This window comes from Agelaius phoeniceus, chromosome Z (assembly GCF_051311805.1).
Source record: "Agelaius phoeniceus isolate bAgePho1 chromosome Z, bAgePho1.hap1, whole genome shotgun sequence".
Lineage (NCBI taxonomy): Eukaryota > Metazoa > Chordata > Aves > Passeriformes > Icteridae > Agelaius > Agelaius phoeniceus.
In genome coordinates this window covers 23,439,786-23,456,900 of record NC_135303.1, presented here as the reverse complement: position 1 = coordinate 23,456,900, position 17,115 = coordinate 23,439,786, and the positions used below count along the sequence as shown (strand labels likewise).

At 38.6% G+C, this 17,115-nt stretch overlaps 1 protein-coding gene and 1 long non-coding RNA gene across 5 annotated transcripts in view; one reads left to right on the top strand and one right to left on the bottom strand.

Moving 5' to 3' along the window:
- Positions 1 to 7,885, top strand: part of KIAA0825 (KIAA0825 ortholog) — a 231,294-nt gene extending 223,409 nt beyond the window's left edge. For 3 of the 4 annotated variants that reach the window (XM_077171844.1, XM_054652196.2, XM_077171843.1), the window contains one exon: positions 7,138 to 7,885. In XM_077171844.1, the coding sequence (XP_077027959.1) occupies positions 7,138 to 7,261 (124 nt within the window). In that variant the 3' untranslated portion in view covers positions 7,262 to 7,885. The remainder of the gene's footprint in view (positions 1 to 7,137) is intronic. The other variant, XM_077171845.1, reaches the window with a different exon arrangement.
- A 2,439-nt stretch (positions 7,886 to 10,324) lies between these two features.
- LOC143692195 (uncharacterized) lies at positions 10,325 to 17,026 on the bottom strand. The gene is made up of 3 exons (XR_013180057.1): positions 16,458 to 17,026; positions 15,405 to 15,540; positions 10,325 to 10,965 (listed from the first exon to the last, which is right to left on the bottom strand). It is a non-coding gene; the product is annotated as an uncharacterized LOC143692195 (long non-coding RNA).
- Between the last annotated feature and the right edge of the window lie 89 nt (positions 17,027 to 17,115).

The window sequence follows — 17,115 nt, the reverse complement described above, 5'->3', positions numbered from 1 at the left end:
TAACCTCTTATAAGGTGAACACTAGAGAACGTCCAGACTGGATGATATTGAAGATTTTTACCAATGCTAGTGTCAAAGATTAAATGAAATATGCTGAGAGGTATGAAATCACTATCTTCAAAAAGAATCTGCTGATTTATTGTTAAACTTCCATTAGCCAATAACTGGTCTGAATGCACTTCATTTAGCATTTTCGGTTATTGTCCTTGTCTTAGGCTAAGACGATTTTATGGTGCAGAGACTCTGAAATTTACCTCCCTTCTCCCTGTCTACTGATAAGGAGAGACAAATGCAAAAAAGATGTAAGTGAAAAAAATAACATTTTACTAAAAGAAAACAGCAACAACAAAGAAAACAACAAAACCCTAGATACACAGGTGCTGGTTCCTCTGAGAACAAAGAAAACAAGATGGCTGCTACCCAGGCAGCTCATGTGCTGCAGAGGACAAAGACAAGATGGTAGAGAGGCTCTCCTGGCTAAACCTTCCCCTCTGGAAGAAAAAAACCCCAGGAATGCAGGGGATTAATGGAATGATTCTGGTGGGAGATGGGATGTGCTGGTGTTGTCTGAGGCAGGTCCTGGCCTGCAGTGCTAGTTTTCCCTGTTCCCTCTGTGTGATAGTGGGGTGCATCTCTGGGATGTCACTCCTACTGCTTGCTACCTCTTCCTGCCCACTGCTGGATTCCCTTACAGCTCAGCCAGACTCGGCTGGTTTTTGGGATACAAAGTAGATGGGGTTGACTGATGAGGTGGTTAAAAAATGGTTTATTGCAAAATCAGTCTCATGGAAGGGTGAGATTGTAAGGTTGTTACATCCATTCATGCTATCACATCAGAAGCTGTACGTACATCAGAAGGCATTATAATTTTACATTGTTTTACATTTTACAACGTCTTTTATAAATATTTATCCAATCAGCTATTTCCACAAAGCTCGGTAGCATCTTCATAAACCAATTGTTAATTGCTGCATTTTACATGATTTGCCGCAATGCCTCTCTTTTTATCCCATCATATAACCCTACAGAAACTTGTTGCTATATCTTCTACTTTTTACTAACTCTATAACAAGTTCTATTGCTAAACTTTAAAATTTTCTACTATCTTGTTTAACATATTTATTCACTTATATGAGGCATATTTCTACTTAAAACATGCTTCTGCTTGAACTATGAATCTTTATTCTTATTTTGTGTCAGTTGCACTATTCCATTCTGAACCTTCAAACCTTCTCCAAGGTCTTAGGTCAAACACTGTATCCATGGTAGTCTTTGGTAAACACAGATCCCATCGTTTGAAGGTTCCACCACCCATTGTGTTCAGCATGGTTTCTAACAATCCATTGCACTCTTTGGCTTTCCCAAGGGCTCATGGGTGATAGGGAATGTGATACACATACTGATTACAATGTTCTCTAGCCCAAGTGTCCATGATGTTCTTTTTAACATGAGTCCCATTTTCTTATTCAATTCCTTCTGGGGTGCCATGTTGCCACAGGAGAGGCTTGCACAGGGTAGGTCTCCAGTCATCCAGTGGTAGCTTCTACCATTGTGAGTGCATAGGGCCTGCCTTGGTAGGTTTGCTGCAGTATGATATAATCCATCTGACAGGCCTCTCCAGATTTATATTTAGCCCATTGTATCCTGTACTAATGGGTTTTACCTGCTTGGCCTGCTTTGATGCAGCGCGTGTTTCATAATCATGGATTACCTGGGATATAGTGTCCACGATTAAGTCCATCCTTCAGTCACAAATCCATCACTATGTTGTATCTCTTCCCTCATGACTTGAGACACCTCATGACCTGGGCCCACCAAACTAGAAATAACTCTCCCTCCTGTTGCCAGCCCAGGTCTACCTTTAATTTTGGAGGCCCAATCCACTTATTTGTTGTTGCAATTAGCCCAACTCATAGGCATCTCGGCATCCACATGACAAACTTCTTGTGGTCAGCTCCTCTACGCGAGCAGCAATGTCTAGTCAGATTTTTGCAGCCTCAACAAATTTCCTTCTTCAATGCCAATTGGCCTTTTCCCATCATTCCAGCCACCCCCACAGAGTGTTTGCTACCATCTACAAGTCAGTATAGAAGTATAGTGTTGACTTCTCTTAATCAGCAATATCCAAAGCCAGATGGGTTTTCAGCTCTGCATTCTGGCTTGATCCATCTTGTCCTTTAGTACTTTCTGTGACTTGCTGCTTAGGCTCCAATGTGGCAGCTTTACGTTTTTGACTTGTCCCTACGATAAGGCAGGAACTGTCAGTGAAGAGAGTGTGTTGTCTCTTACTTTCTCGTGGCTGGTTATATGGTGGGGCCTCCTCAGCATGTGCCACCTAATCCTCTTCCTCTTCAGATGATAGTCCTAAACACTCACCTTCAGGCCAGTTTGTGATAATTTCCAAGATCCCTGAATGCTTAGGATTTCTCATCTGAACTTGCTGTGTGATCAGAGTGATCTGCTTACCCCAGGTAGCATTGCTGGCATGACGTGTTGAAGGGATGTTCCCCTTGAACATTCTCCCTAGAACTCCCCATGGTCATCTTACTGGGCAACTGGATTTTGACTTATTTAGCTCCTCCTTTGGATAGGAGCGACCGCTACTGGCTTAGGCTGCTCATCTTGTTTAACTGCAGCCTGAGTGACTTGTGTCTGCCAATTTGCTCTCCTTCCCCTCTGGTTGTAGCTGTTGCTGTAAAGTAACAAGGATGTAGGTAAGCATTAACTAGGGCCCAGCACAGAGCAGTAAGTTGCCCCTTTCTGAATGGACACAGCAATTTTATTTCAAATATTCTGCTACCTTATCAGAGTTTTATATTTGTTTAGAGGGAGACTTCCAAACTAAACTCCCTGACAAGTATGAAACAGCGCAGGCTTTCTTGCTGAGGGCAGTAGATATACCATGGAGGAGTTCCAGAAGGAGGCAAAAACCTGGTGCCTCTCTGGCATTGACCCCCTCACCACAGCAGACAAACAGCTGGACTGGAGCCTCTTGGTGTTCTTTTTTTCCCTGGCTCAGCTCCCCAAGGCTTGGGGCTGGAACGGGGCAACCCGGCTCCAGCCATCCCACTCCTGCAGTCTTGGACCACCAGCTGTTCAGTTCACCTCAAGGCAGATGAAAGATTGCTGCTGCAGCTTCTCCAAGCCAGAGGAGGGAAAAGTTTTTTTGCCTGGGCCAACAAACCCAAACTGCACAGTGCCATGGAATGCTTGGGCAGTGAGGCTTCAAAAATGCCCACCAAAAGCCCAAAGCTCCCTCCTCCCCAGTCCCACACGCTACCAATCCAAGGCTTTAAAGATACAGTAATTATTTTTGGACATAAAGCAGAGGACCATGGAAGAGGCTATCATCATAAATCAATCCAAGACACCTCCCTAGAAGTCTCCATCTGACTCCAGATCTGTTGTAGACTGTATAGAGGAGACAGAGCGAAACCAGCAAGGAGAATATGGTGTCCTGTTGTGCCTGTGCACACAACCTCAGGATTGGGCCGGGTGGGAGTTGTGTGGCAGAAGAAATAGGGACGAGAACAAGGAGGATGTCCAAAAAATAGACAACTTGAATAACGAGCAAAAATAACAAAGGAAACAAAAGCTGTGCACTGTATGGGATAATCCTTGAAGACAAGACAATGGGGTGAACTCAACAATATATCTGAGGGCAGAGAGCCAATCATCAGCGGGAACTAAAAACATAACCATGTATGGAAAATGTATGTAACCAACCAGAAACAAGAACTAGAAACATTGCCTAATATGGAATAGCAACATTAACATAATAACTCCCATGATTCCATGCTTCTCACCATAACCCAACTAGATGTTTCATTTCTTAATATCCCACATCCCCAAAGCCTTAAGTTGATGCCTCCATTATTGATGAAGGCTAACTTCCTATCCATCCCAATCAGTTGAACTTCTACTGTGTCCATAGCATCCAGAAGGAATTCAGCTTTCTCAAGAAGTGATGTGTTGGACCTGAAGGAGGTGAAAGGCAAAAGGAAAAATCATCTTCTCCACTTCCCCCCATAGGCTGTGTGTGATTATTAATAAAGCCCCAGGCACAGCAACCCAGATCAGGACAGGCAAACAACAATGAATACATTTACCAAATGATCTTCGTTGCCTTTGATGTTATCATTCCATAAACTGGTAACACAAACTGTATCAACTGTATCTTGGTTCCTCTCCCTGATCTGAAGAACAGCAATATCATGGAGAGATCCTTCCACATATTTGGACGCATATACAAGGTTAGGTGCCACAATGCCATGATCAGACCAAGCAGTGTGGTGGTAACCAGGGAGTTCTGTACCCAATATAGAAATTATTTGGTTGAAGTTGTTATTTTTTCACTTCCTCTCTTGACCTCCTTTTAGCTTGGTGCCAAATATGTCTTAGTTTAAGGAAATTTTACAGGGCAGAGATTCTGCAATAACTTCCCTCCCCTTAGTTTTCTAGCTATACCCTCTACCAATGAGAAGAGACAAATGCAAAGAGGTATGTGAAAAAGAAAAAGCAGTTTACTAAAAGAAAACAGCAGGAAATATAGAGGCAAACACTTAAGCCCTCACCCACAAATGCAGAGGAGGTCCCTCGAATTGTTCCGGGGAACACAGACAAAATGGCGTCAATTCCACTCTCTGCGCCATGTGGCCAAGACAGGGCACAAAGGCAACAACACACCAAATGAGCTCCAAAACTGCCTTCTGTCCCAGGCAACAATGGAAGCGGTGAAAAATAGAACCTAGAAAACATATTTTTCTCCTAAAGGAGTCAGTGCTGTTGAAATACTGGAGGAAATTTCTCAGGAGATGTAGGGCCAACCCCCTCAGCAGCTGGAAACTTGTGGAGAGGCTCCAACTCTTGACGACAGGCAGCTGTCCTGAGCAGCAGCAGTGGAAAGTCCAGAGAAAGAAACATCTCCCCGGGCTCCAAAAGTGGTGGTTGCTATAGCAACCGTGGCAAGGGTCGCTGTCTGTCATTTTTTTTTCATTGTTTCCTGGGAAGCCGCAGCTAGTAGCCTGTCAGAGCGCCCCATTTTCTGATGTTCTCAAGAGTCTGGAAAGGATGAAACAGAGAGCTCCACGTGTCTGTTCTCATCACCCCTCCCTTTCCTGTAAACTGGGATAAAACACAAAGGTTCTGCTTCTAACTCTGGGTGTTAAAGACATAGTAAACTACCTTGCACAGATTGATGTAGAGAAGATATGAAATACATGATTTTGGGTCACCCAAATATGCTACATAACACTACACTCTACCCCCATCTCTGTAACTATGACAGTCCTTCTAAGCAAACAGCTCCTCTAGGTAAAAATATGCAACAAATCAAATTAATTAAAATTAATTAGTTCAGCTCATGTAGTAGTGTTTCTAAATAATGCTGAGGACCATAAATTCAAATTAAGGCATGCACAACTTCTTCCTAGATTTGAAGAGAAGATAGACATTACCAAAAGGAAAAGGGGAAACCAGTCACCCTGTTAAACACCATTCACTGGGGAGGCTTGCAAAAGTGATTGCACTGAAGGCTCACACAGCCAGAATTTATATCATAAACCAGAGAATGAAGCAGACAGAGCAATTAATTGTACCTAATGCTAAAATGCACATAAGGTTAAGTATGATAGCAGTCACATATGAGTGGAGTAATAGGAAGCTAATTATGGCAAAACCTTGACCATAGGCATTCAGTGCTTCTAATTTTATTCGTAGTATGCTTTGCTTGTTCAGATACTCCTTCAGGCAGTAATATGGGTTGTCAGATTCAGTTTTCAAGGTAAAGGTGTGAAGTATATATGCTAATTTATGTATGGTCTTTGAGCATATTTTTTCCTAATTGTTTTTTAACAATGAGATTGTGCTAACAGAGCACTTGCTCCTTCTGGTTTTAGTAAGCTTTAAAATAGATACAAAGTATACACCATGCTCTAGTGCCAAAATTAGCTGTTCTCTTCTTCCAAATATAAGGTAATGAAATATAGTCAATCCACCACTCTGTAGTATATTTGATTTATTCACCAATCTAAACTTGTATATGGCTTCTCATTTTTGCAGTATGAATAAGGACCTAAGAAGTGTGGGGACAGGACTAAAGTATTGCTCCTGACAGTTTCCTAAAAGCAAAAGTCCTTGTTTGGCTCATTTTTTACATCTACTTTTCTGCATCATTCTATGGCTTATTTATAACCTATTAGTTTTAATTCTTGATTAATGTGATTTCTAGTTTTAGTATTGGTGTTTTACCTCTTGTCTTCAAGTGGTCTGAACTGGGAGCCTACACTCTATTATCTACTTAGAAGAGAATGAGATTAATATTACAGGGATATCAAACTCTTAAAATATCCACAGAGCTTGTAAAAGAAGAGACCACTGTGTGGGCGTAATTGCAGTGATACAAAGTTTACCTGGCTACGTATCAGCACTCTTACTGCTTTTTTTATCGTGATTTTCTTTAACAAAATACTGCATGACTTGTAAGGTTTTATATTTGACTACTACTACTAAAAAAATAAGCATCTTCACAGTCCTTCACTTTTACAGTTCTAGTGACATTAGCTCTTAATCCTAAACTAGAAATAAGTATTCACATGGGGAAGGAAGAATTTGATGTAATCTATTTTTGGTTAGATTGTTATACTTGATGGTTAAAGAAGCAAAAGAGCCAGTCAGTTTTGTAGTATTTTGTAAAATAGTACTGTCAATGCCAGAGAATTATAACAACTCACGTTAAATAATTGGGTTGGACTTCATGTGGTCATATTTCACTGCAAACTTAGAGAGTATTGAGAGCATCTGCTTAACTTCCAAAATGTTTGTTAGCTCTTCCACTTTTTCTCTGCAAGTTTTACAAGGTTTCCACCTCTACTAATGTGTGTGTGACACATAAAATGGAAAAAAAAAATGTACCGTTGCAGTAAATGTAAGATTTTATAGTAGCTTTGATAACTTGTGTCAATTGCTTCATGCCCATGCCAAGTGGGGGTTGTATTTTGCATGATTCAGTAATCTCAACTGGACTAACCATGGCTGGGGAGGGCAATGAATTGATAAAAACAAGTTCTGTATTTTTTTACTTGTTCTAAAGACCAGTTTAAAACACATTAAGAATGGATAAAATGTTTTTTCTTTCAGGTGGGAGATGAAAGAAGATGCAGATCTTGAAGATGAGGAGAACATTATGGTGGAACACTTAAGAAATGTTTATTTGACACAAAGAACTCCTGTCTCAGAGGATAAAGAAGAACAATTACCTTGACAGGTTTTGGGTAGCACCTTTCTTCTGTATTCAACAAGATTAAGTTAATGTCATAACTCACAGCACTAGAAAGCTCAGAAATATGTATCTTGAGTAAAAAGTTTTAATTTAGAGAGTGTTCCCTTGTTATTGTCTGGTCACCCTATCCAGAAAGCAATTGTTCACATATGCATAAGGTGAGGAACAGTATAGGAAAATGTCAGTGTCACAAACAAGGAGGTTGTATCTCAGTATTGCAGAAGCAAAAACCTGAATGACAAAGAATTGTTTCAAAAATACAAGATTCACTCTGAAAATAATGCAATTTTAGACACAAGCTAAGCAAATGTTTCTGGTTTCCATTCACCACTTTGGAGTTGGAGTCAGCCTACCCTCAGTTTGTGTAACTCATGGACCTTTTCCTTCCTTTGGTGCTTGTTTATTACATCACAAAATACATGAGAGGGAAAGGTATAGACTATATAGCTACAGTCCTTTTTGAGTTGCTCCAGGATGAGTATGCTTGGCCATTGTTCCAAATCAAAAATGCATCAGCATTACTGCGTTCACAAATACTTACTTAACATCCAGTGTATTTTATGGTTTAAAAAACACATAATAGATAAATTTTGTAAGTTTTGAGAAGCATCTTTTTATTTAAAATAATTATTTGCATGCAGTGCTCACAGGATTATCTTAAAAATGAATTGAGTAAATAATAAATAATTTTTTAAAATAAATACAGTAAAATTTCATATTCAAAGTAATCCTGGATTGATATTCAAAATTTTCTGAATATTATATATTTTTCTGAATACTAAATATTTTTCTTACACACTGGTTAAAACTATCAACATTTTTAATACAGAAGGTCTGCTTAGTATCTCTTTAGCAGTACAGAAATAATACATAATTTTTCTGTAAGTTTCTTTCTTTAGAAGTCCAATGGAGCTACTTTTTCTACCTGATGAAGGACTCTGTCAGGGTCTTGCTAAGGGCACAATTTGAGCAGAGTTATTTGTGTTCCCAGCATATCTTCACACATATGCTATTATGGACATAACTTAGACTACTTCAGTAGGATGAAGGCATGCTTTTTTCCCCTAAAGGTTTCAGCAACATCATGGGTAACCATATTACTAATGCTGATTTAAGGTCTTACCTAAAATGCTGTTTTTTCTCCTCTTAATTGCTCTTTTTTTCTTTTCATATAAAACATCAGACCATTTATAATTAAGATGTGGACAATTGCATCTTACGAATCTTCAAAGATCCTGTTACAACACTGCAACACAAAAGGGCTGTGAGGCACTGTAGCTTAGAAAATGCTAAAAACATTATTTAAAAAATGAAGCAGACATTTTCCTCTGCTGCCAGTGTAGTAATTTCAGATCATAAAGGAAGTGATGAAATGTGAAAACCATTTATCTTTGCCTTGTATTTCACCTTTAAAGATTAGTGGTGGACTTCAGGTTTAAAACATGTCTATGGGATCTTCCATGAAAGCAGGTTTGGTATTTTGACAAATGAGGAACACACGTTCCAAGCCATACAAATAATGTGTCAGTGTACATGGAAATTGGAGTTCAGAATATTCTCTGCTATTTTATCAAAATCTATTATACATAATTAACTTTTTGTATAGTCACATAAACTGCCTATGTGATGAAACTGATTGAAATACTTCTTGTGAAAATGCTCCCCTTCTGGGAAATACCTACTCTGAAGAGGATAAATTTTGCAAGTGAATAAGCTAATTGAGAATAAAACCCATTACTTACACTTAAGTGGGAATATCCATACAGTCACTTCCCTGGTCCTGTTGGTCACACAATTTCGGATAAAGGCCAAGATGCCATTGGCCTTCTCAGCTACTTGGGCAGACTCTGGTTCATATTCAGCTGGTTGTTGACTAGTAGCTTTTCTGCAGTGCCCGTTTTCCAGTCACTCTGCCCCACACCTGTGGCATTGATTTGAGTTGTTGTGACCCAAGTACAAGTGTTGATCCTCATTCCACTGGCCTCAGCCCACTGATCCAGCTTGTCCAGATCCATTGTAAAGCCTTCCAACTCTCCAACAGGTCAACATTCCTGCTCAATTTGGTGTCATCTGTAAACTGACTGAGGATGCCCTCTAGTCCCTGGTCCAAATAAAGATAAAAACAATTTGATAAAGATATTAAGCAGTATTGTCTTCAATACTGAGCCTTGGGGAATCCCACTTCTGACTGGCCAATGACTAACATGCATAAGAACATAACAGCATAAAAGCTGAACCTTTGCACAGTATTTTATTTGTATGCTTTTCCTATCCAAACCTATATGTGCATCTTTTATGATGTCTGAGTACAAACAAATGTGTATTTTAAATTCTACTTGACCCACAATCCTTACTGAGAAATATCAGAGCTGAGAAATATCATACTGAGAAATACCAGATTATTCCTCTTTGGTCTTGCTGGCAATGTGTCCATTCCAAATAACCTTTAGGGTATAACAGGGACAATATTGGCAATATTGGCAATATTACTTAATGCTGAATACACACTTCTACAACATTCATATTTATTCAATAAAATTACAGTAATAATAAGAATTGTACAACTTGCTAAGTAACAAGATTGCTAAGTAACATGCCATTAATTTTTCAAGACTGTTTGCTTTAGATGTAAACACTTAATTGAAAATTGAAAGGACTGTTTTTCTACTATGCACATGTATTCCATAGATACTTGCGTGTAAAATTAGGAACACTTTTGTAACTGTAAGACTGCTACTTTCTTTGGCTTTTCTTCAGAAAACAATAGTTCTATATTCTTTAAAAAGTTCTGCTGATTCTAATATTGATTTAAGATTAAATTAATTTTTAAGAATGAAACAATGTCCTGGCTCTTTGACACTACTTATTGATCCAGGAATGTCTCACATGTATGTTTATCCTAAATAAATGAAAGCAACAGAAGTCAGATTTGTTGGCTACAGTGTGTGCCCCAAGTTTCATGACTACTGCAATCTGATCATGTTAATTCCTCCTGTAAAGTTGATAAAAAAATAAAAACTAGAATCTGTTGTGTACAACAGACCTTTCTGAGAGGACAAGAGCTGGCCTCAGTGTCTCAACTGAATTAGCTCAAAAGGAAGTTATTGCATTTATAGAAATTAATTGGATCAGATAGCGCAAACTAGGTTAACTATACATTATCATTAATGCTCACACCTAATTATTATTTAACAATTAAATATACTTAGCTCCTTTTACAAAATAGGCTTCAATGGGAGACTTCATGGCATGGAATATCTCTAATTAGGTTTGTTTAATGTCCCCTTCAGAATGTTCCAAATCTTAACATCTTTCATCTTTTGAAAGGTAATTAATAAAATTAGAAGCAAGGCAAAAATTGAAATTGCATTAATAATAATGGAACTCAAAAAGAGAGGAGAAAGATATTTTGGGAACAGCTTAACATTTAGACACAGCCTTGTTTTCTAGTTACTGCTGTCCTGACAGACTCTCATAGGACATGCTTTATTCTAGGAGAGGGAATTCGATGTGTATCTATGCTATTTGCTCAGGAAAAATGCACAATGGCAAATGGATGTTCTCACCTTTACATCATCACAGCAGTGCATGGTAGACATGAGGCTGGCTTCTTCCAATTAGCTTCTGCTGGTAGAAATACTCAATTTCCCTCTCAGCTGGAAGGTCTTCACAAAGTATTAGTGAGTCTTATGTACAGTAAAGCATCAATTATAAGCTGATATAATATTATTTTTTGGAGCTCCCTAAAAATATGTGCAATCATTTCTAGTGACAAACACTACTCACACTCCCAAGGCAACAGTTGAAAGACAGAAGAATTAGATCCATTGCCCAATTAGACATGAAATGAGAGAATAACTTGATGGCAACAGGGAGATTTCTAAGTGACTAGATAGATCTTGAGGAGGTTCTGGTTGGAGGAAAGCCACTTTTCTGTAGCAATTTTCCATATTGTAAACAATGTTATGAAGGGAAGCAGAATCTCTAAAAGTATTCTAGGTGTAATGAGTAAAGGTGAACTTGCTTTATCCTCTACCTTTGGACTCCAGCATTTGAAATGCAGACTAAACTAACTGACTTTGCCAGGAAGGCAGTATAAGGAAAGCATGAAAGGTCTTGCGCATGTGGGGCTAAAGGCCTTGCAATATCCATCCGTAAAATGATAGAGGAACCAGATTATTCCTCTTTGGCAGCATCATTTGAGAATAGACTGTTACTAATTATTGCAGCAAGTGAAAAAATACAGTGCTGACATAAAAACACTCTAAAATCTAAGGCCTCATGCAAAGAAGTAAAAATAAATCCAAATACTTTTTTTTTTCTTGAAGAAAGTTATTCTATAACAAGTATCTCAGGAAGAACAGACAATTACCAAATGCTAATGAGTAAAGTGCTCTTTTGAATTAAGACTGTGTTTCTAAATTTAACAGACAACTATCCCTAAGCTGACAAGAAGTCACTGAAATCATTGCTGGTACAAATTTCACTACTGGATGAAAACCTTAATATCCATGACAACTTCAGCTGTTAGTAGGTTGCAAACATCTCTTTAAAGATACAATGTAATACGTCCTACTGAAGAAAGTGTCGCTCATTATACATTTTCTGCCTATGAGGTAAAACTGACTGAAATACCTTTTGTGAAAAAACTTCTCTTCCAGGGAACTCTTATGAATAAGATACATTTTACAAGTGAAACCAAATAATCCAGAATAACCCCCCTCACTTACTTTTACATATAAATGTCCATACATGGAGTTGCTCCAAATGGACTGTTGTCCTTTAAATTCACACACCTTGTAATCTTTAAACAGTCACACTGGGAAGACAAACAAACAAACAAACCAAACAACAAAACCCCAACAAAACAAACAAACAAAAACAAAACAAAAACCCAAGCAGAACATAAACAAACAAACAAACAAACAAAAAGAAAAACCTCCAAAAGGACAAACACACACAAAAAAAGGACACAACAAAACAAGACCTTTGTGTCCCATTCACTAGGTTTTCTTCTTGATGCATTAATTCAGCAGTAACCCACTGGGTAACAGTAGGACAGTTCTATCTTTCCCTTTAGAAGCATCAAGTCTAACGATTAACCCAACAACGCCAAGCCACATTTGCACATCTTTTCAGTCCCTCCAGGGCTGGTGCCTCCACCATGATTATAGAGTCTCTGCAGTAAATTGATCCAAGCTCTCACTGACAATAGCCTCAGTGTTTGCACTGCCCTGAGTTACATCCATACTCTATCTGGAAGTAAGGCAAAAACCCACATAATCATGATCTTATTCAACAGGTTTGATTTTTTCCAGTTACTATGTCAAACAGAATACCATGTCTGCCATGCCAAACACAGGTTTCAAACTTCATTAATGATGGAGGTTTGCTGCAACAGCACATAAGTTCTTCCTTTTAGGGCAACCTTTTGGAAAAATAATATCTTTTCAGCTTTCCCAGTAAATACAAGCACTCAGTCATTAGAAAATACCTGATGAATGATTAGCAATGCTCTCAGGAATGTTCTTTACAATACCTGTTAATGACATGTTTATGTATACTCTGTCCCTAGATTAATTCACTAGACAATGGAATATGATTATACAAGTAACTTTGAAAAATTTGTGATTGTTTAATATCCAACAATTTAATAATTTTTCCCATAATCTGTGTTTCTGAGGTAAAAAGTCAATAACTTTTGAATATTTGGTTTCCATAAAGAAATAGGGTCACATAGTTCTTCATGGATCAGCTTGACTGCTTTTTTTTCCACCTCAATACTGCCTTACTGGCATCCTTGACAAACTTACTGGTTTATTAGTATTGCTGTAATTTACAGAGTGAGTATTGCTGCCACTCAGTTATACATGGACCAATATTTAATCTTCTTGATTGTTAAACAGACCTAAAGCTGTGTGGGTCCTACACATATAGTCATTTCAGGTTTAGGATTCGAACACTTCTGCTCCTAATGTTCCACATGAATCTATGGTCTTGCATTGTTCTAAGCTACCTTTGTTAATTGGGATAGTGGTTGCTGTGCTGCTAGTGACTAGTGTATTTTGCTTCAGGTTTCATTTTCTTTAATTTCTCTGAACATTAAATTCACCCTTGGAAATCCACAGCACATCTGTTTTCACAATCTGCAAATATCTAAATACTAATCAGTAAAGCCTATGCCTTCTCAAACTTGATACAGGGTCTTAGAGAATCAAGAATTCAATAAATGTAAAATTGAGACCAACCACCTGCAAGGTTATCATTCAAGAAATGTAGTAGCCATTTTCACTTGGATATTCACCTGTCTGTAAAATTCAGAAATTTAATCTTTAACGAGTTGTAACAGGACACTTCTTATATGCATAAATACATACATATTCCCTATAATTAACATGTCTTAAAGGGATTTTATTATGTAGATTAAGATTATTCTTTTCTCTAGATAATGGGCAAACATTGGGGAAATAAGAGAATGAAATGGTAGGTGGCTTTGGGAATGAAATTCTGTTGACAGAAATCGTACCTGCAGGTATGGATTAACTTCAGGAAATTAATGGCCAAACAAGTGCTGTGAAGATTTTTTTTCAGAGGGAAATGGATTAGGTCTCTTCAAACAACAATAAATTTCAGTTAAGTCTCCCAAGTTTCACACATGCCTTTCCACTTTATGAATGAAGAAACTGAGAGAGGTTGTTGCATTAATGCAACACAAATGTGTAATGTTAGTCATCTGGCCTCCTTTAACCAGAACATGGCAGTCTGTTCTTTATTTCCAAGAGCTGTGCTGGGTCTGTATAATTACTGGCTGTACCACCATCAGACTTTGGTATCAGCACACAGATAACTCCACTGTAAGGTGCACCTCCATCAAAAGGTGCCCTTTAAGTACATAACAGAAAAGGCACATGTATTTGCTTTTCCATTTTCTGTGTACACAAATGTTTAAATGGCAGCTGTACATTTTTTTAAAGTTATATAATACCCTGAAACAATCATCTAAAGCATTTAAAATGCATAATTTATTTAAAAATCATTTGTGGAGTTGAGGGATTGGTAGTTTAGAATGGAAAAATTATAGGTATGCTGAGTACATTCTTGCAAAAATACATCATGTAATGTTATATTGGGATCAAATATTTCAAAATTCAAAGTACAATTAAATTGTTTGCACATACAAGAGCAGTGAAATAACTTTGCAAGGTTTGCATCATAAACCCATATATCTACAGAGTAGATAGCAGAACACAGATCATAAAGTTCTGTCATGAGTGTTGCTTTCAATTTTTGTTTCATTCCACCAAAACTTTTCATATCAGTCTGGCATTTTTTAAAAACTATATACAGGACCAAAGAATTATGAGTGGTAACTTGAAATATATATCGTATCTATTTAATCTTTACAACAAATGCAAAAGCAGTAAGTGAAAAACAAAGACATAAAAGACTGTAAAAACACTTGAGAACATATAATGTAGCATAAGAGTGAATGTCACAACAGATTTATGTATGTTCAACTTTCAGCAAAAACTGCTGAAGATGAATTTAAGAATATTTATATATCATTCTTCTGGTACAATAGCAAGAACCAAAATAAATTATCCAGGCATAGGATGTAAGAAACAGAAAGATCTGCACAGGGAGGTGGTGAAGTCACCATCCCTGCAGTGCCATTGTCTAGTTAAATGGGTGGTGTTAGGTCACAGGCTGAACTTAGTATTTTTAAAAAGTGAGCTCAAGAACCTTACCAGACATGCATAGAATCAGAGACTCATAAAATGGTTTGGGCTGGAAGGAACTTTAAGGATGATTTTGTTTCAGCCCTTCTGCCGTTGGCAGGGAACCTTACCCTAGACCAGGTTGCTCAAAGCCCTATCCAACCTGGCATTTAACAGGCATGCAGATGTTTTTGCTAGTATTAGCCTATTACTGGTATTATTGTAGCTCACAGAAGTCTGGGAAGGTATCAGAACTTCACAGTTCTATATGCAAACAGAAGATAAAAGCCCAGCTTCCAGCAAAAGGCTATTAACTACACACTACCTCTGGTTCCTTTTCAATCTGATATTTGGAGTTTCAGGGTCAGTCCTACGAATCTTGGAAACCTGCCCTTTCAAACTGTTACCTCATTGTAGAGCTCTGAAGTTTTGAAGAGCTTGAAATCTGTGGTCAACCTCTCTTTGTAAGTCAAGCATCTCCAAACCCGTAACATCCTCTGACTTGATTCAATAAAGTTGCCCTCCTTAAATCCTTCCCTGGACCTGTAATTACAAAAGGCTGTATCAAGATCAGAGACACAGCATATTTTTAGCTGTAGTACTTAACACTAACTATCCCTGAAACTTGATCTAGACTTCTATATTCTACAGGTTTGTTTTAGTTATTGTTTGGGATGTGGGCTTTTTTTTCTGGGTACTGCAAGAGATGGAGAATGATAGTGAACCAGATTAAAACCCTGATAAATCACCTACTTTTAACGTGAGTCAGTACTAACCTAATTCACTTTGCCACTTAGCAGTACTTGCTATTCCATCTCTGCAAAGAGAGATGGAATGAACTTCAAATGGGAGGACAAGATTGCTTACATCAATAGTATCCCTAATGTCTCACCAAAAGACCTACATCTAAGTGCAACTTTTTTCTTACATGGGAAATACAGGGAAAATAGTCTCAATGAGAGGCTCAAACACAATTTCTCAAACATAATAGACCTCATAATTTCTCAAACATAATAGACCTACATCTAAGTGCAACTTTTTTCTAACGTGGGAAATACAGGGAAAATAGTCTCAATGAGAGGCTCAAACATAATTTCTAAAATGTAAGCAGACTAGTTCTCCAAGTGATTATATTATCTTCTACACCAAAGAAGAAAAGTATTTCACTTGCTCCTTCCTTAGGTATTGCAGAAAACACAAAAATATGTTGCTCAGGGAGGTTGTAGGTGTCCCATCCTTGGAAACATTCAAGGTTAGGCTGGACAGGGATCTGAGCAACCTCGTCTGTCTGAAGATGTCCCTGCTTATTGCAGAGGGGCTTGGACTAGATGGCCTTTAAAGACTTCTTCCTACCCAAACTATTGCACTGAGAGCAGAAATACAAGGTTGCTGCTTTGGGTCATTACAGAGAGAGCAGCTGTGAGTGACTGATTAAAAATGTTTCTTCCACGTAGACCTACCTGTCCATGACTCTAGTTTGCTGAATTTTACCATCAGTCATGACTGGGATATAAGAGGGGGTGAATCATTTCAGCTGCACACGTGGCATGTGGCAGTTTTCAGACGTCCTTGGGACAGGAACACTTCACAACCATCCAGTGCAGGCAGAACCATGAGAGCATTTGCATGGTGCGGGTTGTCAGCAGTCATCTGACCAGCTTCGGAGAGCTTTTCAAGGAAGGAAGACACTGTGTCCTTGAAACCACGCCCAGGTGCTTCTCACTATGTAAGTACAAAAGTCTTGGGACTGCTTGTGGTCATCAGGGTTTTACTGTAGGCCAATGCGACACAGTCCTCATGTATTTCTAAAGAGGCCTGACACATATAACACTAAAAATTTTATCGTCTTTTCTTTTTACAAATTCCGAAGTGATCAAAATGGAAAGCTGGGAGAGGAAACGCGACATTCCCAGTGAGATCTACCAGCACACGAGCAACAGCACGGTATCTAGACGCCGGTACCCGCCTGGTACCTCTCAGCACAGCCCCGTCCCTCCCTCCGTGACTTTATCCTGACACAGCCCCTCAAAGGCCGGTTCCAGGGCAGCCCCGCCCGCCCGCTGCCCCTCGGCCGCCGCCCCTCGCGCTCCACTTCCGGGTTCCCCGCCGCGCCCCTGG